The sequence below is a fragment of the Dermacentor andersoni genome, chromosome 1 (assembly GCF_023375885.2).
Source record: "Dermacentor andersoni chromosome 1, qqDerAnde1_hic_scaffold, whole genome shotgun sequence".
In the NCBI taxonomy this organism is placed as follows: Eukaryota; Metazoa; Arthropoda; class Arachnida; order Ixodida; family Ixodidae; genus Dermacentor; species Dermacentor andersoni.
The window spans coordinates 245875185-245888809 of NC_092814.1; the positions used below are offsets into that span (position 1 = coordinate 245875185).

Genomic DNA, 13625 nt, shown 5'->3' on the forward strand with positions numbered 1-13625 from the left:
GTCGAATTACCTTCACCGCATTATCTCCCCTTTGGTCGGCAAGAGTGGAATGCACGTACAGAACTTGTATGATTTCAATGAAAAAGTTCACGGTTCTCGATGGCAATGAAATCCTGGTGTCCTTCGATGGGAAATCACTTTTCATGAGCATGCCAACAGACCTCGCCGTCAAGGTTTGCACAGATCCACTTGAATCAGACCGAACTCTACCGGAAAAAACACTAATCAATGTTCCAGGCCTCAGCAGACTTCTGCAGTTCTGTCTGGGCAATACTTATTAAGCAGGTCCATGAAATGGCAGTGAGTGCTTCGATTTCAGTCATCACAGCAAACATGACAATGGAGTCACTAGAGTCTCGCACGCTCTCCAGCTTCACACCATGTCCAAAGGTCTTCCTTTGGTACATGGATGATTGCTTCTCCATGATTAAGAAAACGGCTTTAAGTGCATTTCCTTTGCATCTCAATAGCATGGAACCAGCCATACAGTTCATGATGGAGAAAGATGCCGAAGGCCGTCTGCCTTTTCTAGACACCCTAGTAAAATGCAACGGTAATAGAATGTCGTTCAGCGAAGTCGGAAAAAACATGCGCACCTGCATCTACCTCAGCTTCACTTCCGTACACCTGACCTGTAACAAGAAGTCGATGGTCGCCTCACTTGTACACCATGCAGAAAAACTGCTCAACCTAGGAGGGCCGAGTGGCTGATCTGGCTACCACACGCAGTAACCTGTTGTCTTCAGCCTGCTCCAGTTCGTTTATCAAAACTCTCAAAATTGCTTAGCTCATCCGGTGTCACAACAGCCCCAGCGACGAGAAAAAGTAAAAGGGATTCTGATACCATATGTCCTCGGTGTAAGCGAAAGCCTGTCTCAAGAATCTTTTGGTCGTACAAAGTCAATGTCATAAGCTGAGACACACAATGGTGACAGTGAAAGACAAGCTCGCAAAAGAGGAGTTCGCGGGTTTCGTGTACAGGATTCCTTACGCCGGTTGTGAACATGTGCGCATCAGTAAAACGGGTGATTTCAGAAAAAAAATTAAAACAGCACAACTATGATGTCCATACCAAGCACGTGGCAACAAACGTGCTGGCTGAACACGCAGTGTCCATGGGCCATGGCATCGACTGGTATAGCGTGAAGATAATTGGAAAAGAAAAGAGCAAGACTGCAAGGCTTTACCTGGAATCCTTTCATGTCCAGACGACAGCACACACGCTCAATTGCAACTCAAGCAATCTGCCCCCGATAAAAACCCAATGCTTACGTCACATCATGAAGCGTATATAACCAACCTTCACTTCATTACCTTCATGGTGAACAAGGCTCCCATAGTGGGGCCAAAACATCTTTTTCCTTTCTTGTTTTCGACGATTGGTCGGCGCTTGATATTTTCCGCCATGAATTTTCCCAGCCAGACAGGTTTTCATTGAACCCTGGATTTCAATATGGGCATTGTATTTGAGCCTTTACATGCTAACTTTTCTTTTTTTTAAGAAAAACCATCTAAATGTCTCTTAATTTTTAAATGACTAATTCATTATTGAAATATCAGCAGTGAATTTGTTATTTGCTGTTGTCTTTTACTGTCAGTTATGTTTTCATATTTATGAGTTGCAGATAGGCAAGGTCAGAGAAACAGTCTGTATGAACATCTGTATTTTTTTAGAACAGAAGTCAAGCATGCATCCTCCGTGCAATGCATTTGCTAGTGTGGCATGGAAAGGAAGTGGCAGACACGCAGATGTGCACTTGAGTGAGGTCACCAGAGGTTCTGAATCTTCCTCCCAATTGTTAGTTCTAAGTTGAAGCTCCGAACACGACTTGCTTTTGAGGTCTCATGGTTTTCTTTTTCTTGCTCTTTTTCTTCTTCTTTTTTTTTTTTTTTTTTTTTTTTTTTTTTTTTTTTTTTTTTTTGAGGTGGAGAAACATCCAAAAACACCGTGATTTTAAGCACTGAAATTTTAGCACTAGTGACAGGGGTGGAAGAAGCCTTGTTTTTCTTCTCCTTATGGTGAAGGTAAAGATGAAGAAGTGGCCTGATGACAACATAATAACAATGACATCACACGAAAATGATGGCATAACGGAAAGGACAGATGGACACAGCAAACACAGTTTTGAGCTTTTACCTACTGTCACAGTAAAGCACAAATGATTGAATAAAACAGTTTTTTGTAATCTGCTCATTCATTTTATCTACGAAGTCTGCTGAACTTCTTCTTCACCACTGGTGGCTGGGGCAGCTTAACACTGCACATCATTGAATGAGACTACAGTGAAATGATGTTAAACCATAGTCCGCCGGAGCTTGGAAAAAGTACGTACTTAACGGTAGTACTGCTTGGCCAAAATAGCATGAGATCGCCCACTTACTGTCAAAAACAGAACTACGAGAGAGTTCAATGAAAGGGCAGAAAACATGCAGTATTTATTCACTTCGCACAACAAAAGTCTGTTATTTTCATTTGATGCCATGGCGGGCTAGCAGCGACGACGACGACGGCTTCAAACTCACTCAAACTACAAGCCAGCTTTTCTGCCAGCCCCCTCTTCTTGGCAAACACCTGCATGAGGCTGGCATAATGTGCAGCTTCTGCCACTGTCAGGCCTGAATCACCCGTACTTACGCCTTCTGTGTCGTTCTCTTCACTGTCGTTAGACAACACTTCAACAATAACAGAGGCAACGATGGTGAAAAGTCAAACCTCGAAACGTTGAACTTTTAGCCAACGTATTCTCGCGGTCCTAGCAACTTGTCCTTCGCATTCCAAATGCCACACACCATAGTAAACGGCACATCCCTCTCGCATGCCAGCACCGACTTCTTCGTGCCACGTTCAATAGCACGAACGATGTCCAATTTTTCTTCTATGCTGAGCACCTGGTTTTTGTCCTAGCTTGCACGACACCACAACACAGGCCACAACACTCTCCGACTCTGGCACTGTGCCGAAGTGATGTTGATGTTGATGTGGCTTCACCCTCCCAAGCGCTCTCTGCATTTGCGCTTGGGGGCCGTTCCGATCTCTGAGGCTCGTTGTTCTGCTGGGCCGACATACCGCCGTGATTTCGCGAGGAAAAGTGAAAACACTACGAGTTAACCGATACGTAGGCAATAAGGTGGTACGGTTTATGCGGATACAAAATTCATTATGTTCAATGGCCGCTGAGTTTGGGGATTTGACTTTACTACTCTTAAAACGAAACTGCTGTTGTAAGCGGGTACGGTTTAACGAGGTTTTACTGTAACTACAGTCACAGGCTAACAACTATATTATCAGCACTTTTGCACTGTCTGGAACACTGCCTAGTCCCACTGAGAGCTAGCACAATTTCACGACCAAGAGTGTGAAATGGGTAGCTCTTATGAGATGGCATGATTGCAGCATGGCCCTGAACAGTTAGTGAAATATCTTTTTCTTGTTGCAGTGTTGCGACTTCTTCATCATACCATTTTTCTCATGTGGATGTTATGCTGTTAAAGCTCTTTTCCTCTTTTAATGTACTCAACTTTCATAATATGGGCTGGCATTTTTGTGCAGGGTGTACGAGAATAGCACACGCAGTGAAGTTGCCAGTTTCCCTGTCCAGCGAATTTTATTTTGTGCCAGAGGTGCCCTAGGCTCTGCTGAGCAGCACTGCTTTGCTTTCACCTGCTCACATGGAAACAGTGCAGAAGAGGCCATCTTCCAGTGCCATGTCTTCCGTTGCACTAAAGGAGGACCCCCTGCTGTCCATAGGTAAATGCAATAGTAGCAGCAAAGGCTGGCTGGAGACAAGGGATGACTTGCAGCTACAGAAGTGTTCCAACAAACTAATATCTTTAGAGCACTCGCATACTTATAAACATAGAACAGTACTGCTGCCACCAGAGACATTTCCGTAAGACACACACAATACCAAAACTGAAAACAAGCTTGCTTTGTTTTTTTACCTTTTGAATTTAATAAATGATGTCCACATTGAGATGATAGCATGTAGGTAATGCTTATCTATTTATTTCTGCAGCAAACCCCCGTTAAGTTGAACTTGCACATTGAAAAATTTCGTGGCACTGAGTCGGCACCAATAAGTCTGTGTATTTTTTAGTCCCCCATGTTGAGTACTTCTCCTGGTAGACTCCAGATACGGTAAACTCCTGTTAAACATAGTTAATCTAAATTTTCATGCAGGAATAACAATGTGTTTTGGTTTCTCACAAGCCCATTGCAAAAAAATGTGCTTAAATGGGCACAGACAGGAAGCTTTCTTATTGGTTTTATTGCTGTATTGGATAGCCACCAACTTAGTAATTGTGCTATGGAGCCTTAGTTTCCCTAGAGTACAACAGATAACTAACTATGTTGCTTTTTTAATGCTACCATTTCAAAATGTGCATCAAGAGTTGTGAAGCTTCGAATGTCAAACAGGAGTCCAATCACGCCACTGAAACCTGTTGTGGCGGTCTCGTGGTACCAGATAACACTGGCACATACACACACACTCTGGCCATGCTGTGGAAAGCAGAGTCTATTCTGCACTCTCCATGACAAGAGGGGAGAGTGTGTGCCTCTGCGTATTTAAGAAAAGCACACAATTGGAAGGACCAATTTGACAGATTTTGACGACACATCATTGTATTGCCTTCAAACACCACACCAAGTTGACTGGCGGGCTTTAAGTGTACGTGGCTGGGGGTTTAACCTTCACTTTTTGTGATGTGTTGAGCCTCCTTTTTCACATACATAAGCATGCTGCAGTTGACATGCATTTTGAGTGGGTCGTTTAGAAGGTGCTGTAATTAAATATTAGTGGTGCTCTCGAGAAATTGAGACATCTTACCGTAATTATGCTAACTCTATATGGAGTTAACAGCTACCTAAATATGCAAAAAATGTAGAACACAACGTTTTCGGGTCATTACTACTTTAATAGGGCTAAATCACTTAAGCCAAACTTCCACAGCCACCACTGATGCCTGCTACTCAGCTGAGCGAGGGTCCTGCATCAGCAGACTTGGAGGAGGTGACTCTGCTAGCTGTACGAGAGGCAAACGGTGTCTCTGTGGACATAAACAGCTATAATGCACCAGCAATGGCATGGAAACCTGCAGGGCTGGTACAATAGAAACAATAATTGAGGAGGTTTTTGAGGTGCCTCTGCGAGATAGTAATTAATGTGAAAACAGTGCCCAGGAGCCACACAAACCAGCAATGTTCACCCCGCCCTAAGTACTTTGGTGCATTTTATTTTTCAGCAACACTGAATAATCTTTAGCAAGCTATGTGAAATGTCTTTTGTAACAGCGCACAGGTTTGCACAGCACCAGGAAGCAACAATTACTGAATTGCTTAAGCAAGAGTGCATAAAGCAAGAAATTCTATCACGCAAATGCAATAAACATCTCTTCTTAAATCTCCCTTTTGGTTTTATTGCAGTTTGATTTATTCTTTTGTGTTGTGGATATTTTGGTGCACTAGGAATTGTTATTTAGTTTTGTGGATCTCTTCTGTTTACCCATCAACTATGTAGCTCAAGCTGTACTCATCCTAGCTGTTCGTACCAATATCTTCAAGGATTAGCTGTACTCATCCCGGTCACAGCTTCGTCTGCCTTGCTTGCCAAAGAAGAGGTATGCTTGTCGAGTCAGTTAACGTCATACATTTGAGCTTTGGCACTTCAACATATTCTTCAATGCTTTTGAACCCCTTCGTTATCATCTGCTCAGATAATTATGCTTGAACCTTACACATGTGCTGAGGAACACCGTTGGAGTCTCTTTCTGAGCATGTGTTTTAGTCATATTTTGGGTGAATGTAAGAGATAAAACGCACATGTAATAAATTTTTCGAATCCAGATATGGCGTGCTATAATTTGCTGTAATTATAAAGAAACGGTAAATTGTGTACACTTTTTCACTAAAGAACTTAAAGGATCAAGACAAACTTCTAATAAGATAAATATATTTCTTTAGAGTTAGACCTTAGAGTTAGTCTATAACAGTAGTCTACTCATATCTCAATACCTTAACAGGCCATGCAAGACTGTTACTGATGGGTATCCTTCTCACTATGTCTCAATGTGTAAACATCAACACCCAACACAGAGACAATGTCGTATAACACACGGAGAAAGAAAATGTTGCATCCTTTGCTGCCAGTGTCTTTCATTGTTAATTTCATTCATTCTGAGTCAGAGCAAAGGTGGATGAACATGCCTAAAGCAGAAGAGCATAAAGGGAAAGGGCAGGTGGGAGCTTATCTATATGGCACAGATGCAGAGGCTGTTGAGAGATGCTGTCTCCCACTGTCTCCCACAGCCCTCTTGGCAGCACTTTGTTTGAAGGTTTATCCATGCTGACAGCACTCTTTTCCTCACAACAAGGCGCAATGAACAATCATCATGCATGTGCACCATGAGTAGCAGTGCAATTGGCAGTAAGCTGCGTTGGTTTCGATGTAAGCATGTATGTGTGCGACAAGGTCTCTGGCACCGCAAAAGGGTTCTGCGCGAGGTTAGTGCCAAAAAAGCTGCTTAATTTTATCGGCAGGCTTCGCATCATGACATGTCAAGCATTTTAATGTCCAAAAGTGCAGTTTCACGGTCGCACACTATTTAAAGTTCTTGTGCTGTGGTAGCCAGTACACTGAAATATTGCTTGTCTCGGAGCTCCACTTACCTCAAAACATTTCCTGGTTTTAAGGGCTTACTGTATTTCATAATACTCATACTTGGGCTTATTTGTGTATACCTTTGTGCATGTGCCTGTGTTTATTTTGCGAAAGTTGTCCGCTAGAGTAGCTGTAATAGATTAATGGCAGGAGTTGTACACTGCACAAAAATGAGCTTTTTATTTTGTGTCAACAACCTAGATATTGGCAGAATGGTTTCGGTGGTGCTTTCATGTCTAAATGAACAACTAATTGAGCACATTCCCAGCACATTTTGAACACAGCATCAGTGCATCTAATTAACGCTGGGCTGATGTCTATGCAAAATCAGCATTGGACTTTATTCTGCATGGCTGTCACTTATACAGTCAACGTCCGATTTTTCAGACTCCCTAGATGTCACGAAAACGTCCAAAAAAATCGGGTAGTCCAAAAAAATGAATGCATGCTTTTTACTGCTCTCAAGGGCTCAAATCGTAACAGGCACGTCTGAAATAGCACAGAAAGCCGGCGAGTACACTTATTAGACATATTGGTGACTGTACTGCAACAGGAGACAGCGGCTGCGTGCATGTATAATTATGGAACATAGACTGTCCCGTGACAGTGGCTCCTTTCCATTCTTGTTATGCTTCACTGCACTAGAGTGGGTATGCTTATCCGCGTAACACCGCCGAATTGCGGCGAAGCTGACTTTTGAGAACCAGCATTATGCAACGCTTTACTGTTGCTGTACTTTCCATGCTTCGAATTTGTCCGCAAGAATGACAGAGGTGGAGTCGGCACCATTGTTGGCAGCGGCAAATTCTTTCAATGAAGAACACGACAGCGCAAAGCAAACCTCAAAGTAGCTAGCCCTAGCATTGCTGCGGTGGCTGCGGCTGCAAGCGGATCGGCATGAAAGAGTGCTGGCCTGATGCTGCAAGATAATTAAAATGGCAGCAGTGGTGGCTTCGATTGATGCCATTTCGCACTTGCAATCACAGCAAAAAGTCTGTCTGGTAAATCAGATGGTGAAGAGTTTCAGCGTACAAAATTACAGACGTCCTTGTACATTGGCTCTATGGAATACGTGGGGGTGCCGCGAACATGACTGAATTATCGGGCATGTCTGAAAAATTGGTCGTTGACTTTAGTGGCAATGGTATGTAATATGTCGTGGCTACAGGTTGAGTACCATGTGTAGACAGGGCAATGTTGTGCTGAAAATATAGTGGTTGATATTCAATACACATGGTGTTCACGCTCTCTTTTCTTAAGAATTTCGAAGAAAAGCTTACATTATTACTGAAATGGTGATACAGTGAAACCTCATTAAACCGTAGTTGGCTGGAGCTCGGAAAAAAATGTGTACTAAAGGGCAGTACTGCTTAAACGAAATAGCGTGAGATCGCCCACTTAACTCTCAGAAAAGGAACTCGGAGAGAATACGATGAAAAGGCAAAAAACATGCAGTATTTATTCACTTCGAGGGACCAAAGTCTTATTTTCGTTTGATGCCGCCGCGGCCTAGCAGCGACGACAGCGGCCTCAAACTCATTTCAGCTGTGAGCCAGCTTTTCTGCCAGCCCCCTCTTCTCTGCAAACTCCCACATGGGGCTGACAAAACACACAGCTTCTGCCCCTGTCGAGCCTGAATCGCCCGTGCTGTCGCTTTCCGTATCATCCTCATCACTGTCGTTAGGTGACACTTCAGCAACAACAGAGACAACGATGGCTTCATTAGACATGTCTGGAGAAGTCTGAACTTTGCTGCTGTCTATGTCTCTCAAGTTGGTGAAGAAAATACCTTCTATAACACCCTGCCGCTCCAGCACTTGGCCGAGAAGGGTTTCACAAGCTTGGTCAACGATGTCAGAAGACTGGTCAACGGTGTCAGAAGTCTGGTCGATGGTGTTGCTAGCATCCTCTGCGTCACCCACACAAGCCGTGTGTGATGTTATTGGGGCCGGATCACTCCAGAAAAAGGGAGAAGCATCACGCGAAAGCACGAACACACATCAGACTTGTATTGATGTACACAACACAGATAACGGCACACACACGTGACAGTTTCCCAAAATGCCTCATAGACGACATGCACTATATCTATAGATCGGTGGATTATGATTGGCCTACAGTTCCGGCGGAAGCGTGTGTCGCCGTGTCTGAGACCTCGTGGAACCGATGCTGGCCAGCGGGGTCGGACAGCAGTGTCGGCCGGCGGGTCGGACAGCCGTGTAGGACGGCCGGGTCGGACAGCTGGGTCGGATGGCCAGGACGGACGGCTGGGTCGGACAGCCGGGTTGGACGGCCGGGTCGGACCGTTGGGTTGGACGGCCGGGTCGGACTGCCTCGCGGGGCTCAGGTAGCCGGCCGCAGTCACCAGGTCACGTCCACAGCTGGCGGGGTAGCCCTGTGGCCGCTCACCCGAACGCTCGACCGCCCCGGTTCAGGACCGCCAGCCCTCCTGGGCCAGTTGCCCAGCGGAAGAGCAGGGCGAGGTAACCTCCCAGCGGGCGACAGCGTTGACTCGGGTGTGGCGTATTGGCGCGGGCGGCGATAGCTCCTATGTGCCAGACACCCAGCGAGGAAGCTGTTTCCTGTCGACCGCCGAACCTCGCGGACTGCTCACGCCACAGGCCATGGGCCACACTCCCTCGCGCCACGCTTTTGAGGCGCCACTGCCGACGCTCCCAAATTGGTGTCAGTGATGATGATGGCTCTCTTGGGGGTATTTGCAAAGGGTCGCTGTCCTCTTCGCCCCTAACAGCGCACTGCCTTCCTATGTTTATGCTTTCCACTCCCGTGTACCATATATTATGACACCGTGAAGCCAGCGCACTTGAAGCAGTTCTGCACGGTCGTCATTCACCCTACTGCCACGAGTATTCCAACGGGTAAATTGCACCCAGCAAGTCAGTCAAAAGAACATTGCCACACTCAAGGGCTAGAAAAATTCTGCACAGCGAATTCTTTTTGTGCAGCTATTTCACAGCCCAAATGACGCCTTTGTTCAAGGGCTGGGCAATCGCTGAGGTATTAGGAGGCAGAAACACAAACTTCACAGGTGCAAGGTTATCCAGCACGTCGTGTGCCAGCGCATTATCTAGAATAACTATAACTCTTCTGTTCTTCACCGCAAAATGGCAGTCAATGAGGCGCATGTACTCCTAAAAAAAAAGTTTTGCAGTCATCCATGCTTTTGTATTGCTGCGGCAGATGACTCCAGACGGCAGTTGGGAGCCTTTGAAATATCTCGGCTTGGCCGACTTCCCAAACACGATAAGTGGAAGTTTTTCAGTTCCTGGCAAGTTCATTCCGAATACAACTGAAATCCTGCCATTGGCATGCTTGCCGCCAGTGCATGTCTCGCCTTTGAACACAAGCATTCTGTCTGGCAGCAGCTTGAAGAACACTATAGACTCATCCATGTTGAAGATATCGTCGGGCACATAGTCCATCAAGACGTGACTCAGCTGACCATTTTGCCATTGTTCTGCGTCATCCACATCAGCGGTACCTTCTCCTGAAATGGTCCTCCTGTTTATGCTGTGCCTCACCTTAAACCTTGCCCTAGGTTTTTCGACCGTGCTGCTTTCAACCACTTCACCAGTGCCTCCTTCACATCCGGAAAAGTTTAACCTCATAGCCGACATCTTTTCGTAGTCGCAGCCGCACTGCCAAGCAACCTCTCTTTCGACTTCCGAATGCCACACACCGTAGTCAACAGTAGATCCTTCTGACATGTCAGCACCGGCTTCGGCATGATGAAAGTCCTAGCTTGCAAGACGCCACAACGCTCTCTTGCACGGCGCTGAAAGAACAAAGAAACAAGTGCCCTCTGCATTTGCGCTTGGAGGCCGTTGTTCTGATCTCCGAGGCTTGTTGTACTGCTGGGCCACCTGATAGGGACAACATACCGCTATAATTATGCGTCAAAATGTGGAAACACTACATGTTAACTGATACGTATGCAATAAGCTGGTACAGTTTATGTGGATGCAAAGCTCATTATGTTCAATGGCCGCTGAGTCGGGGATTTGACTTTACTTGTTTTAAAACGAAACTACTGTTAAGCGGGTACAGTTTAACGAGGTTTTACTGTACAGTCGTTGTCCGTTAATTCGACTCTGGTTAATTCAATTTTTCATTTAGCTTGATCCCGACCAAAGGTTCCAGCCGGTGCCTATGCATTTTTATGGGCCCAAACTTTCGGTATTTCAATCCTAAAATTGGCCTTCACCAGATAACTTGAACTTGACCAGGTAGCACGCCTGGGCTGTGACCCCTATGCTGACACCTCTTTAGTGGCAGCATGTCTCAGTGGAGCTTAGGAGACAGTGAATGTGTTGGAACACATGTGAGTAAAATCTCCCATTGAAAATGCCTGTTTTCAGCCTGCCCTAGGAAGATTTTCAAGCAGTAACTGTAGCTCATAATGTCTGATTAAGGCATTTATTCAATTCTAACACATGTCTCTTTTTTTCTTTTGCCAAGAAAATTGGACTGAAAATAGCCTGCATGTTGCAATCAAACTTGAAACCGAAACTGCCTTCGCAGTGTTCGTGTACTTTACCAAATAATGTACATGCCATGTGGTTGAATAAACTCAAACTCAACTCAAAGGTCAACCTCCATGGAGCAAAAAAGCTACAAACTTCCTGTCACCCGACATTAAAAAATTGGCTATTTGCTGCCAATCTCTTTCCAGATTTTCACCACCTAGTGAGCACTGCCACCGGAAGTAGTCTTGCGTGGCAGAGAGCACAGGCAATGAGATCTTAGGACAGCCATTGGCTTCTGTAGGTCACCTGAGTCGAACTCGTCTGGCCACAATGACTACTCCTGGGCAGCGGCAGCACGGTCGGCGGCATTCACCCGCTCTTGCTTGCATGGAGTGTGAGGTGAAGAATATGTGGCAGTGCTTTGTGCTGGATTTTCCACCACACAAAATTAGTGTTAGAATCGAGCAAATACTGCCAAATGAATCAGCAGTGTGTTTCGGTGTATTTTCTGCATCTTGTTTAATTCAACTTGCCGGGTGATTTGATCGCTCCCGTCAGGCTTGAATTAACAGATGTCAGCTATCATAAGTTCGCTCTGTTGGGTACATTGCTGAATGCATTCAGGTTTAATGCACCAGCAATGAATGATGCTTGATAGAGGCTGCTGTGCTTGCATGGCCTGCAGGGTGTTGCAGAGCTTTGCTGCAGCATTTCGGAGAATGCCACGGCATCCTCCAGGCAGTGTGGGAGGCTCACCCCCACTCAGCTCTGTCAGCACTGGTGTCCCCAACAACGAGCAAGTGCACACCTTTGAGGCCACCCTGGATGTGCGTGAGGAGGACACACGGGTAAGCGTACCAGAGCAAATTGTTGGCGTTTGGCAAGGCTAACTTTCTACAGCTGAACCCACCTATAACAATATTCAAGTGCCAAAGTAATCCTATTGTTATAGCCGATGATTGTTTTGACCAGGTTGTTCGAAAAAAAGCAGAGGGCACAAACATCTAAACATTTTAATTAGATAGAAAGAAGTACTCTGGAACCCACTTATAGCATTATCGGTCTTAACAATACTCAGACGTAACAATGAGCAGCTGTCGCACCGTGAACTTTTGTGTGTGTTCTAGGGCAAAATAAACCGCCTACAATGTTTCTATGCCACATTACTGGCTATAACAATTAAATCTGGCTACTTGGTGTCTGCACTGAAAAGAAAAGAAAAACGCGAAATGCAAGAAAATAAAAATAAAAATACAAACTTGCCGCACCCACCTGCGTGCACCACACGTGCGTGCCCACATGCCAGCCTCACATGACCCTCTCTCGTTTCTCTTTGACCCCTCCGACACATGAGTCGAAGTTGAAGGAGTGGAAGGGAGACGGGAGAGACAGCAAAGGTGTGCAGTGGCTCGTGTGTGTTTTGCATTTCTCTTTCTTTTTTTTTTTTTTTTTTTCTGTTCCCCCAATAATCTGTTCCCCCAATGTTCCCTCGATATAAATCTGCCTCACTGAGAGTTGATTATACCATGCCGTAGCTGTGTAGCTGTGGGAGCCGACGTGAGGCGAGGTGAGGCAGCACGTGCATGTGATAAGACAGAAGCTGTTCACCGGGATCGCACTGCGTTGCGATCCGTGCGAGCTGTATCGCACCATACGCGCATGTGTGACGTGAGGTTGTGTGCGTCTGCAAGCGTACGTGGAGTCTGGGCTTTATATGCTATGCCCACTCTTATTTATTTGCTATATTTTTTTTATGTCCTCACTAGGGCAACTTCTCAGCCTGTGCTCGAGATAAAGACTGCTTCAAGTTTCGCTGCAACACAGAGAAAATGGTACAAGTGACAATTCAACAGACAGCTGTCACCCCAGAGCTTGGCATTGAAAGGTTTGTTATCTTGAAGCATTTTAAGCACTTATGCATGCTGCTACAGCTGGCTGTTTACATAATTAGTGAGAGACAATGGGAAGTCCTACAGAATGGTCTTAGTATGATTTCGATCCTGCTGGTGTTGTCACTTAGTGGTGCTAAAGGGACTGGCTACTTATGAGAACTGGCAATAAGATTACGCAAAATAATATATATGATTCTGTAGTGACAGATTTGGGCATGAGAACAGTTGAATAAGTTAATTTCGTACACTACCTATGATGCAGTGAATATGTAGAAACAAAGTGCAGATTAATTTTTGGCAGCACGCTGACAGCCCACAGGTTGGCCAAATAGCTCATGAAACTTCGTCTCTAAGGTCATGAGCTTATACTCTTCAGTTTCATATGAGACCCTTGCAGATCTCTCTAGGTAGAATATGACATTGGCAATCATTAGGGTATGGTACCACCTATTATACAGTAAAACCCTGTTGATACATATTTTAAGGGACATATATCCCTTAACATTTCTCCGTTGTGTTTCAGTCAACAGCCCTCAGTTACATTAGTCCATCTTCTCCCCCTTCACATGCACTGGTTGTGCATCGAC

At 45.2% G+C, this 13625-nt stretch overlaps 1 protein-coding gene across 9 annotated transcripts in view; it reads left to right on the forward strand.

Moving 5' to 3' along the window:
• Positions 1 to 13625, forward strand: part of GAPcenA (GTPase activating protein and centrosome-associated) — a 148026-nt gene that overhangs the window by 26991 nt on the left and 107410 nt on the right. For 8 of the 9 annotated variants that reach the window (XM_055063597.2, XM_055063599.2, XM_050196074.3 and 5 more), the window contains 3 exons: positions 3551 to 3748; positions 11832 to 11994; positions 12913 to 13031. In XM_055063597.2, the coding sequence (XP_054919572.1) occupies positions 3551 to 3748; positions 11832 to 11994; positions 12913 to 13031 (480 nt within the window). The remainder of the gene's footprint in view (positions 1 to 3550; positions 3749 to 11831; positions 11995 to 12912; positions 13032 to 13625) is intronic. The other variant, XM_072284054.1, reaches the window with a different exon arrangement.